A 13005-nucleotide genomic window follows, 5' to 3' on the forward strand; every position below is an offset into this window, starting at 1 on the left:
CACCACCACAAGGGCTGTCAGGAGGCAACCCAGCTTAGCTGTGGCTGAGGCACATTCAGCCTGCCTCTTCCAGACATGCTACTCACTGCCAAAAGGGAGACACCAGTACTGGCTATCTGGGGCTACCAGTTTCCAGCTTTGCCTCACAGAGGAGCTGGAGGTAGGAAAGGTGCTCAGATACACTCTTTGGAATAGGGACTCTCCCAGCTCAAAGCCAGAGACATACTTCCTCATGCAATGCAGATTAATTCAGCTTACCCAAATGAACTAATGGAGAGAGAAAGACATGGGAAAAATGTTACAAACTGCATGTCCCCAGTAGAGCAACTTGAGCTTTGGGATTTTTACCCCAGAACCAGCTTGATTTCTGCCAATTCAGCTTGAAGTTATACTTCTGTCTGATAAAATGGAACAGCCCTGAGAATACTTTTCAGGACAAAACACATGCCCAGCAGCATACTTGGGCAAGCCTTCCTCAAACCAAGAGAAAGGCTGTTTAAACAGAAGGCCACATAAAGCGTTTCAGTTTCAAAAGGCTGAAAGACAAGAACCTCCAACAACTAAGATCAGGAGAGAGCTCAGCATTATCTTCACTGCAGCGAATGTTACCTACGTAAGTTGTGTTGCATGTGCAACTATATGGACAGACAGACACATGCCACAGAATGCAGTTCACAGTTGACACCCAAACTGCCAGGAGGAACCTTAACAAGTGCATTTTCAACTTACATAAGAAACAGTGTCAGAAATGCTGTCGCCTGCGTGTTTGGTTCCAAGACTCTTTGTCTTTTCAGGCACTTCTACCTGCTTGAGAGGAGAAAAATCATTAGGAGGTATGGCACCAGCACAGTTTTCAGCTACACTCTCTGGATTGGGCTGTTCAAAAGACACACTTCTCTGTTTAAACATTGCACAGCTCTGCAGGATGACCAGGAGCACTTCCTGGTCACACCAGGACCGAACACATTAGTGTGGGATGTGGCAAAGCAGGAGCTGATGCACAATACACAGTAGAGGCAAGGAAGTGCTTTGGAATAGGACTGATACTCTATGCGCCTAATATGCCCATCCATGAGGGGGTGGAGAAGGGGGTGAGCTGCCCCTCAGCATTCACTCCCAGCCACCATGAAAAGTATCCCAACAACAGTAAGGTAAAGCCTCCTCCAAACAGTGCCAACGAGTCCCTAAAACTTCCAGGCAACATCTCCCATCCTAGCAGTCATTTCAAGCACACGGGAATCTGGAGCTATTCATACCATTAGCAATTATTCAATACATAACCTGAAGATGTCCCCTTGAGTTAATACCATATTTGCTTTAAATAAAACGAAACACCACCAACAAAAAAAAAACAAACAAAAAAAACCCCCAACCCCCCCCAAAACAACAAACATGTTTTCTTAGCAGAAAACTCGTATCTATGCATCCAAGTCTTTGGAGGAGGTCAGAGATGGTGCTTTAATTTACACATGCGAATAGAGACAGTGCAGGTCTGCTGTATTACCTGCAGATAGATAACCTTCTTGAGACATGACTTACAGGACTTGATGGCTCCCTCTGGCTCCTGATGCTGTGGATGCTACCAATTTCTGTCTGAGAGCTGGAGTGTGACAATCCTTCAAAATAAGGTCTGAGTAAGGAAAGCAAAAACAGTTTCTTATTATCAAAAACACTAACAGACAGTCCACCACATTCACAGCAAAGCAACATGACCATTCCCAGGGTGTCTTACTGCTCCCCAATGGTTCCAGTAAAACTTATAGGCTACTTTTGAAAGGAGGGGGAGGTCTCCAGGACAGCAAGAGAAGCCAGAAAGTCCAAGGACACCTGTCTAGCCCTGACACTGACTGATCGACCTCCATCTAATGGATCCAACATGTCACCTGACACACAGCAGACCATATTTATAAAGCTCTTACTAGGAACGCTTGCACGCTCTCACACTACACACCAAACAGCAGCTTTTGTTTCCATAAAATCCAGGGTGTGCACATGGGTCCAGCACTTTGCCACAGCAGAACAGAATGCACATTAACTCCACACAAGCAGTTGTGTCCTCACTACCCCAAGTACCAGGTGCAAAGTTTCACACTGCAATTCTTGTTTCAGTTTTGCAAATGCTGATTGAACTACATGCCATTCCAGACAGGGTCTAGCTCTTGACTGAAATACAGCAAGTAGAGTTACACAGATACCCTGCTTCCTGCGGGTAAGTGACTCTTGGTGCTAATACGCATTTTATTTCCAGCTTGCATCTGGATTTGGCTGCTAGCCCTAGGGTCCAATTACACATTTGCTCAGTCAGATAAGGTAACGCATACAATCAGATTGCGCTTCCACGTAAAAAGGCAGCTCATCACACCAGGCTACAAAACTCAATTACAGTTTAAGGAACTGATTTTTTTTGTTGCAGAAAAAACCTGCCTATAAGCATCAGCATTTATCACATCCCTTTCAAGATACGAACACAAGAACTGGACACAGGAAACCACAAAGTGTCTCCCCAGGACAAGACACAGTAAGTTCTTATTCCTGCTATATTCCAGCAATCACATATCCCAGAACAACTAGCTCCTCAGCTCCAGGGAACAGGACACGAGCTCTCAGTGTGTACAGTACAACATTTTGGCTTGTTTCAAAGCAGCTGCTTACCACAACACATCTACTTTCAAATCCCTTCAATATAGGGCCTACCAACTGGCAATATATTGCATCAAGCTCCAAACGCCTTTATAAGCCACCAGACCTTACCACTTGCTGCCCCAGTCTATCCTTGACATCTTCTGGCTCACTGATAGGGAACAAGTCACTCCAGACTCAGAATCTATTCTTAGCCCAAGTAGGTTATTCTACATTAATTAGGATATTACGACACCTGGTAATTAGCTGGTATTTAGCAGATATTGTACTGACCAACTGCAGTGGTAGGCTTTGCTTGTTTCAGAGCCATCACAACATTGAAGGCCTGAGCATGCAACCACATGCCAATCAGAAGCATGAGTGCAGCTCAAACAGTCTCATGTTTTCAGTCTTTATTCAGGCAGGGACATGACACAGCTCTGCTAGCTCAGGGTTCTGCATCTGCTCGAGACCCTGAAGCCAGCAATCCACGGCTCAGCTCCACAGTGCTGTGATTGCCCATACGTCAGTGCCCATAAAAGCCAGGTCAGAACAGGCTTGCGTGTATCTACGTGTGCTGCAGTCAGGCCCCTTGGGCCCTGAGGAACTCCTTTGTTTCCTGCAGTTCTGCTTCCTTAATCCCTGCACAGGGTCTTATCAGCTTTTCCAGAAAGACACAGTCCACCTTTTCCATCCCTGCCTCTACTTCTGCAGCTTCCAACCACATCTCCTGCCTTAGCACAGATTTCCTGGCTATTTCTACCACCTCTTCAAAACACCTGTGTACAGTTTAATTCTACTGCCTGCCTGTCAGCAATTCCTACCCCTGTGCTCAGGTGGCAGGGCAGGCAGAACATCTGCAAAGGGAACAAGGAAGAAACGAGACTGAAGGGAAGTTAGACCCACACACACAAACCCCAGCTCACAAGCAGTCATTCATGTCATAACAACACACACTAGGGCTCCGATACCAGATCAAGAGGGGAAAAAGCCAGGATCAAGGGGTGGGAACAGAAACAACATCTAATCTGTGGTGACACTGCACATGGTCTCTCCCTGGCCCAGCATTAGCCGCCCCACACTTACTTTAACTTTGGCTTCGGAGTGCTCAAGACACTGTCATCATCCTCCATTTCTGGCCCGCTGTCACTGGGGTTCTCTATATCCAGCGTGTCATACAGAAGGTCCAAGTCCTCCTCCACCTCTGGAACGTGTTCCGCCGGGTCCTGCTCTGAATCCAGAACCTACACACAGGACAAAAGCAAGCATCACTGACTCTGCTAGGAGCCAGACTGATCCCATATCTCCTGAGCTCCCCTGAGGACTGCAGCACACCAGTCTTGGGACTAAGATTCTGTTCCTAGGGCAAGGATACTATATCCAACAGAAACATTAAGTGTATGAGAAGTGTTTGTTTTGGGTCAAGCTTGTCAGTTTCTGGTTAAGCAGGAGTTACCTATTGGACTAAGCATCCGTGAACAAGCTATTAACCATAGATTATGTCCATTATTCAACCACATTATATAAACAAAGCTTTAAAAAGGCCCCTAATGGAGTCGCAGTTTTCTTAGAACAAGTATAGAAATGCAGTACTCCCAACAGTGTAACCTGTCTTGGGTTTTACTGAAAAAGTTGCCATGACACCTCCTGATTTGATACCCAAGCAGGTAGAAATGACAAAAATGTCCACAGGAGGCGCCTGAAACCTGGACAAGGATCAGCTGCCACCCACACGCAAAGCCAAAGAGATCAGATCTCACACAAAACTTCCACAGGTTGCTTCACATATACACCAGAATAAGCAGGCAGCCGTGCACAGTTCAGTGCTTGCTTTTTGAAGGGCAGCTCCAGAAAAGCAGCAGCTCAGCTGGCTGAAACCTCAGCTATGGGTGCTGGCTCTGCTGAGCTAACTTGGGAAGAACAGCAAAGCTAACGGGACTGTTTAGAAGTGTAAGGAAGCATGAGGAGAAAAGCCACAAAATCAGCACACAGCCATACAGCCAATTGAGATGTTAACTGTTTTTATATTAGATACTTAACATTACACAGGTTTCTTGGGTTCTGGATCTCTTTCATTTTCAGCTCTGACCAGACAGCTGACTCTCCTGTGGATCTGCGTTCCCTATCCAAGTTTTTCATGTTTTGCCTGGCTGTTCTAGTAAGATGATCAAACAGGCTGGGATTTAACTTCACAAGCAATATACACTGTAGACTACTTGCCTTTGAAAGGGTCAAAGATAATTTCAAAGCAGTCTGCAAAACTAATGGGTACACACCTCGTTGCCAAAATCTGCTTTTGATAAACTCAATCTAGAAAATGTTTGACGACATTTTAAAATTGGCCCTCAAGCCTCCATGCAAGACCAGGGCTTAAGGAAAGGTCACATCCACTGCAGACTTGAAAACAAAATGAAGGGAACTAGGGGGAAACAGGAGAGTGTTCCTGAAGTCTAAAGCAAGATGCACCAAGCAGAGGGCAACACACAAGACAGGAAGGCTTACAGAATGAATTACTTACCTCGTCAGACACTTTAAACCTCTTCAGCAATGCCACAACCTTCTGTTTGAAGTTTTGTTGCTGCAAGTCAAAGACACTTTTACATAAGTAAAGCGTTAAGTGAACTGTTTTCTCCCAGTCTGCAAGAAGCCCAGACACATCTGACACTGGTGCTCTAGCTGCTACTTCAAACCAAACAACTTCTGGCACCACAAGTCAAGCCTCTGCTGTTCTTATGTTGAAAACAGCTTTTCCACACCTATGATACTTTCCTTCCTGCATTACAACAAACTGGGTCCCACTCCACCAAGCATTACAAATCTTCTGGCCCTGATGGATGGCACACCACTCTTAGCTGGACACAGAGTGGATAACAAATTACTTTATCTGCCAGATCGCCTCCTGTACCTGTTTGATATGTTTCTGGCAAACATTTGACAGTCAACTTTTGTGATTCTTAACAAGGGTGAGCCAACACAGGCATCTACACACTGACCCAAAGTACAAATGTGTTTTCTACCAAAAAAGCACTGTTTTTCCCAAGAGCTTGCAGTTCATCCTGGCAGGCTCATTTATTTGACTAGTACAATGTAGAAAAGTTGTGGGGCTTGTCCTTAGCACTTGCCTATCACAAAAATGCTTTCTGAGTCCGATACCCCCAGATCCTGGACACAGCAGGCATCAAGTCCAAAACAACACAAGCCAAACTGTTGCACTTCTTTTGTGTTTAATTGGCCCCAAGAGCTCTCTCTCTCTTGCAGAACCAAACAGACGAGATTTGCCCTGAGCTGCCCAGCCCTTCTGTCCGTCATTGACCAATCTAATATGCACATTCTGAAGAAAAGGAAGATGAGAGGGGCCCTGGCGTGAGTGCTGGTACAGAGCATTTGAGGTAGCATCCCTGTATCAGGAGGAAAGGGAGGAGAAAATGGCTGGCACCAGGCTACTCTTAGGTGAAGAAAGTTGCTCATTTGCTGGCTCTCCCATATCTCACATGAGCTCTTCTTGCCAGTCCAACTGCCTGCTGCTCCCACTCTGGCCTCAGGCACTTCATACTGCCCCACATCTCCAAACCTAGCCTGTTACCTCTGAACTCAAATCCTGCAAGCTGCAACCACCTTCTAGACAGCTGAAGTTTAGGTGAAATAAATCCACCAGGCCTCAAACAAGACTTTCCAAAGACTGCCCTATTTCTGTCCCCAATGCACTGGTGAGGCCATGATGCTCTCGCAACAGTAAGAGTTGCCCTCTGGCTCAGGATGCCAAGCAAAACTGTCCATCGCGCAAACCACCTTGGATCAGCACGGGAATCTGCGTAGGGAGGACACATAGCATGCAGTAGCTAAGGTGACATGGCAAGAGCTGTTCACTCTAGTGGTGGTTTGACAGTTGGCAGACAGGAAACCTGTTGGGTTTGGAGCTGGACTGATGTTAACTTAACTGGCAGCACCAAACCCAGTTTTGCACCAGCCCCACACACTGAAGATTCAGTATCAGTTTAGTTAGTGGTCAGGGCTAGAAAGACATTATTCTTACTAAGATGAAGCTGCTCGTTTAATAACCAAGTGGTGTATTTTGTCCTGGCTGGTCACTGACACCTGAAAACAATACTACGGACACCAAGGATATGAACTAGCATGCTCCTGGTCTCATACAGAGGGTCTTTTTAGTGGCAGACTCAAGTCAAAACAGGGTTTATTTCAGACCTTATCAAAATATGGATTTCAGAAATAGCCTCACAGGAGGTACAATGATCTCCAAACTTACTCCTAAGTCCAAAAAAGAAAACCTAGCCCATCCTGGTGGTTTTGGGTTATTGTCATCATAGACGTGCATAAACACTTGTGTGAGCAGAAAGCTGCATTATGGTGTGGTCAAGCACAAGTCACTGCTCCACGCAGAAGTGCAGCTTTGCAGGCATACACATGGCTGCTGTGAGAGGGTGGATAGCTGCATGCGACTTGCCAAAGCCTTCAACATCCAGCTACTTCTTTTGCCTCAGCACCACATGCACCACCTCAGGTTTATCTGTCATGCTCTAGCCCCTGACTGAGCTACTTAACTTCATTTTGGTACCTTCCCACTGGCCTCTCCCACGCAGAGCACAAACAGAAGAGTTTCCCTTCACTTAAAGCTACTTTCAGGACTTACATGAGCATGGATCCTGCACTGGCTTCTTCATGGGGGTGAATTTCACACACTTACATGATTTTTGGAGTTCCTTAACCTTGCAGTCAAAGGACACTCAAGACAGCACATACACACACCTTGGACGGCCTCACCCCCTGAACTGGCTGCTTCTTGTAGCTCTTCACATGCTGTGACCATGCCCCCAAGCTCCCTGCTGGGCCAGCATGTCTAGTACTGCTGCTCCCATAAGCCACATGCACTGTGCATCCTGGCCAAACCCCGTCAGTGTTAGTAAAACTAATTTCCACCGACCCTGGTTATGGACGTCGTTCTTACTATCGATCTCCGCTGCTTCTTGGGCTTCCCCAGCTCGTACTCATCATCATCCAAATCCTGAACAGAAAGAGGATTCCTGTGTTACCTTTGTCATTTGGGGACATATAAGCATTTATGTGCTAAAACTGTTCCCTCTGTGAAGATGAACCTGCTGCTCTGTCCTCCAGGCTTTCAGCATTTGCCTTGATTGCACTTACGATGGCAGAGGGGAAAAGGAAGTGAACCAGAACTGCAGAGAGCCAGGAATAACAGCTTGGAGAAGCAAAACAGCCCTAGTTCTATATTCAAGGAACAAGGATAGTCACAACCCCACATTTCGGTGGGTTCCTCTCTCAGTACCCTCCGAGAGGTGGAAGGCAGGTGATGCCAGAGTCTGAAGGCAAGTAAGACCCAAACTCAAAAGCATCTCACATCTTGCCAGGGGGTTCTCATAAGAACCTATTTTGCAGAAGGTATTAAAGACTAAAGACTGACTTAGACCCCACTGGCCCTTTAATTACAGCTGGGGATCTAGTTGAGCTCTTTGAATCCAATTAGCATTACAGAAGCAATCAGCTGATGCCTTGACCATTAAGCAGAGAAACACACAAGAATGCCAATATTTTAATGTTTAAAGGGAGCTCAAGTCCAAACACGTGAACAGATAAATGACAGCATGGTGGAAGAAATGGGTTATTGTGCAGGCCTTCTGCCACTGCAGCTAAACACTTGGTGACAGTCTCGCACTGTCATGGTTTAGCTAAAGAAACAGGCTTTTAATTTCAAGCGCAAGCTGAGTGTACACGCTCTACTGAAGCTCTCACAAGGAGAAGAAGTGCCCTAAACAGTACCTGGCCCTGTACGGCATCATCACTGGCCTCCTGCTCAGAAGAGAAGCTCTCGTACTCTTCCTCGGAATAGTTGTCTGAAAGGGAAGGAAAGAAGGGAGAGATCCTGTGAAACTCCTTTAAGGTGAGGGGACAGTCTCATCTCAGGAGTAGAGAAGGCCAACTAACAGTCACAAATCAAGAAAAGAGGCACACAAGGAGATGCCTGCTAGTTTATCTTCTATCTGTGCTAGAACCAGTGAGATGGGAACTGCCTGGAGGTAAGGAACAAGGAGAAACACATCTAATAGGAAGGAAGGACCAGCACACAGATAAGGTTCCTTGAAACACCACCCCTTTTTACCCTGGAAAGAACCACCTGGTAGACAGCAGCAAGTAAAGAGGTTTCTCCACAAGGGAAATTACTTTTCCCCCTAACATGGGCGTTAACTGGCTTAAAGGAGCAAGTAAGACATGCCAGGAGAGTCTAAATCCTTTATCGAAATGACACCTCAGGTGAGCTGCCTGGCCTCAGGCAACAACACACAAGCACCTGCGTGTGCTACCTTCAACAGGTCACTCTTCTAGCAGTGAGCAGAAGGCTAGTACCAAATAAAAAGATTGTCATGAGTAGAAACCCAATGACTTCCCTATACGGTGCACAACACCATGGATTTACACTCATTAAACCAGGCCACAGTCCACAGCAAAACATGTTGCAGGTTTGCAGTCTCATCTAAGTTAATGAGATTTATTGTAGAACACTCAAAGGAAAAAGAAGTTGGAAGAATAGCTTAAATGTGAATCTCCTGAATACAACACTGTTAGCCAGGTGAGAAGCTACAGGTTCTCGACACACCCACCAGTAATGTTGGAAGAGCATTGGCGAGAACACAGCTAACCCTTGCTGGATAGCTCAGGCCTGGTGTGATATGCAGGAGAAGCTTTGACAACTCAATCCCCCACTCCTGTCACACTCCCTGCTTACTCAGCAACAGGTTTGCAAAGTGGGTTTTCTTTGCATTAATCAGTTATAGACACAGCAACTTGTGCAAACCAGTCCTCATTTGTCCCAGGAACCACCTAAGCCCAGGTGGGGTTTAACTCCAGCTAGTTCAGGAAGACACTGGTCCTCAGAGCATGTGGTTGTGCTCTTACCTGTAGACTTGATTTTCTGGCTGGCCTGCATAGTGCTGTCTTCATGGTCAATTGGCTGACTTGACAAGGAGAAGATCCAGATTTCTGCTACCTTCACTGCAGCCTCTTTGATGTTGCTGAAAAGGCTCAGAACCTGGCCACCTTCTGTTGGGTGCTGCATGACCTGGGACAGAAATCAAGCAGTACAAGTCTGCATAGTAAATGTATTTAAACTTGCATCATTTGCATACTACAAGAGTTATTTATGTTAATAGAGTTACTCCACATTTCCAAGTACAGAAGCGGGCCAACACCCTGCAACTGCAGGAGCCACTTGCAGGCAATACACAGTGCTAGCTGAGATTTTATTTGACTACTAATGGAAGTGATGGAAGGAAAGAAAAGCCTTCTGAGCTTGACAGCTGATTAGCTCATCCTTGAAGCACAATACTTGACTACCTCATTACTATGTATTTGCTTCCACGGCACAGTACTGATTTGAATTATCAAGTTACCAACCTTCTGAACACGTAATTAAGGAACTTAATTTTGTGTTAAAGCCCAGCAGAAGAGCCAGTAAAGGCAAAAATTCTTGGTGAGATACAGATGCAAAGTGCTTCCTAAAGCAAAAATCTCTGCTCCAGAGAGCTGGCACCTGAATCTCAGAGGAGCTGGCCATCCCAGGATAATGAAGCAGTGGGTCACGAAAAACAAGACAATGGTGGAGGCAGAGGGACATCTCGATGTGGGTTTCTCCTTCCTTTGCCACTCACAGCTCACAGGGCTCTCCCCAGAACCTAAGACATTCTTCTCTTGCCCCACCGGAGTCAGGTGCTTCCCCATTCCTGCACCCCAGCTTTCTAACACACACCAGGCTGCCTTGTCAGCTCCTCATGTGGCTTTAAAAAGACCTGAGCTGATGAGGAACATATGCCTCCCTGCTCTTAAACTCTGCTCGACTCACAACTCCAATTCATTGCTTTGTTTCAACAGCTAAGAGAACTTTTTTTTTTTTTTAAAATTTTAAGAAATGTGTCAGTGCTGTTTAGGGGTCATTATACTATAAACTGCAAAGAGGAGGCAGGGAGGCTACTTGTAAAATTTGTTTTCCTGAAGTCTTCAATTTCAGAAATACTCCAGATGAGCTGGAAGGCAACTATTTCCTAACACAGTGAGCCTTTGAAAATTTTTGACCTTCTAACCTTAGTCAGCTGACATTACAAAAGACATAAGAAAAACCACACGCAGCAGCAGCAAATGCCCAACACTTAGAAGTTCACTGATGGGTCTAATTAATGGGCCCACATGTTTTCTGCCTTACAGCAGTATTTAATTTCTAGTTCTTAAACAAATCAAGTACAGTACAGGAAAAATATTAGCTACAACACCACAAATCAGAATTTGGCCAATTCAAATGGGGAGTTCACCATTTACTGCAAGTCTAAGGGAAGCTGAACTCACACACAAGGAGTGGTGTTTATAATGAATTATTTAATATAGTAATAACTCACCACAGCATAACACTAGCTTATTTTGGATGGAAATGATTTGTTGACAGAAAGCAGTCTGATGAAAAATATTGTGTTAAGCTGAACTTGCTACTGCTAAGCCCATCTCTAAATACTCAGAAACAGAAACAGCAGAGATTAAACAGGGCATGAAATAATGAAGCATGGAGCTAAGCCATTCAGAAAGCCTTAGTAAATAATTTATCCATACTTGATTCCAGCATTAATTTTCAGATGTAAATCTGAAAATTTTATCATTTACCTCTCATGAATAGAACTCCACCTGAATTACCAACAGCCATGAAGTAAGAATTGCAAAGGGTGTTTCAAGCAAAATGAGAGAAACTGCTTGATCCTGAACTCTCGGACAGTGGCACAGAGAAGCACAGCAAACCTTGCTTTAACTTCAACATTTCTTAGGGTTGGAAGGCTTGCCCGAGCGACCCTATCTGTCTTGTTGTGCACTTATGAAACAACAAAACGTTTTACATTTAAGACCAACCTGAGACAAACGTACGCATAAGTTCAATTGAACCAAATACACTGCAACTTCTGCTGTTCGTTTCAGGAAACGTGATACAAAAGAATATATTTACTAGTTTCAAACTTATGCTGAAGTGTCCTGAATACAAAGGGGACAGCACTGTATTTGGGTGAAATGATCTCGACCCTCTAATTCTGAAAAAAAAAAAAACCAAACACACAACAACAACAAAACCCTTACAAGGTAATAAGCTAGCCTCGTGAAAGCTTTAGCTCTCAAGACACTATCCAGAAAACGTCCAATATTATTACTCAGTAGTAAAATCTGTTTAAAATATTGCCCTGGAATAATGATTACAGTTATTAAGACAGCTATATGAAATCCTGCCAGGTACTTCTCAATGAGGAAAGTGACAAAACTGGGTTGAGAAGGGAAAATGTCCACCTTTGTAAACAGCGATCATGTCAAATGCTGCTCACCTCAGCCATGTTGATAGACCCCACAGCCAGAGTCTTGTAGCCTAAAATGGTTCGGTTCTTGTACCGCTTCCGCCGCTGCAGCATGATCTGAAGCTTGTTGCCTTCTCTCTTCAAGAAGTGAGGGTACTGTGGTCAGAAACACAATGGAAAAGTTTCTTACGTCTCTTGACATTATCTCGCAAGCTGCCAGCTTCACAAGTAAACTCCACTCCTAAGAATTAACCCAGGGCTTTTAGAAGTGCCTACAGCTAACTTGCACTCAGTGGACAATCCTTCATCTCTGACCAAACAGGTCAGCTCTGGGCTCTCGTTTCTCCAACCAAGCACATTGAAAACAATCCGGGGGTGCAGAGAAGCTGTTCAGTTTGGGAAGGGCTGAGCCCAAGCCCGGTTCCAGAGAGATGCGCAGCCTCCAGGAGACGCTTCCACAACAGCTAAATGGAGGCTGCCCAGACCCGGAGCCCCAGAGGTGCTGCCCGGGGCACAGGCTGCCCCTGGGCAAACAGCGGGCAGCACACAGTGGCAGGGACAGCTGCGGACCCCTGCACTCTTGGCAGGACACGGCTGTCCCTCCAACACACGAACACTTCTCAGTGTTTGACCCTCTACTGCACACGTTCAAGGGCCTGTTGTGCTCTGAATGGCAAGAAAAGAGAGGCCCAGCTATGAAAAGGCCAAGGATTTGCTGATGCCTATTTTGCTAAAGCACAGAGCCCTACACGGTCACACAATGATTCTCTCCAGGATGATGCTGTCTCCTTCAGGCACGCGGCTCTTGCAACTGTCAATGTTTTCCAGCGTTAACACGCTCAAACTTCTATTGCCCAAAGTGGTTGTATTTTATGTAGCTAAGTCAAGAAAAACTCTGTCCTACTACCAGGCCATGTTGCAAAGACATAAATCCTTGCAAGACATGTTGCATACATGAAAATACATTTGTTTATATATCACCCAAAAAACTCCCCAAGAACAGAAAGGCTCTGAAGTCAAGCAGAGACTATTAGGGAAA

General features: G+C 45.4%; 1 protein-coding gene across 1 annotated transcript in view; it reads right to left on the minus strand.

Annotated features, from left to right (window-relative positions):
* PACS2 (phosphofurin acidic cluster sorting protein 2) overlaps positions 1-13005 on the minus strand; it is a 67960-nt gene that overhangs the window by 29786 nt on the left and 25169 nt on the right. The window contains exons 5-12 of the mRNA XM_009576117.1: positions 11997-12122; positions 9547-9709; positions 8413-8486; positions 7559-7639; positions 5138-5197; positions 3706-3863; positions 1540-1630; positions 730-807 (exon numbers count right to left, since the gene is read on the minus strand). Of these exons, the coding sequence (XP_009574412.1) occupies positions 730-807; positions 1540-1630; positions 3706-3863; positions 5138-5197; positions 7559-7639; positions 8413-8486; positions 9547-9709; positions 11997-12122 (831 nt within the window). The remainder of the gene's footprint in view (positions 1-729; positions 808-1539; positions 1631-3705; positions 3864-5137; positions 5198-7558; positions 7640-8412; positions 8487-9546; positions 9710-11996; positions 12123-13005) is intronic.

The sequence above is a fragment of the Fulmarus glacialis genome, unplaced genomic scaffold (genome assembly GCF_000690835.1).
Source record: "Fulmarus glacialis isolate BGI_N327 unplaced genomic scaffold, ASM69083v1 scaffold12494, whole genome shotgun sequence".
Lineage (NCBI taxonomy): Eukaryota > Metazoa > Chordata > Aves > Procellariiformes > Procellariidae > Fulmarus > Fulmarus glacialis.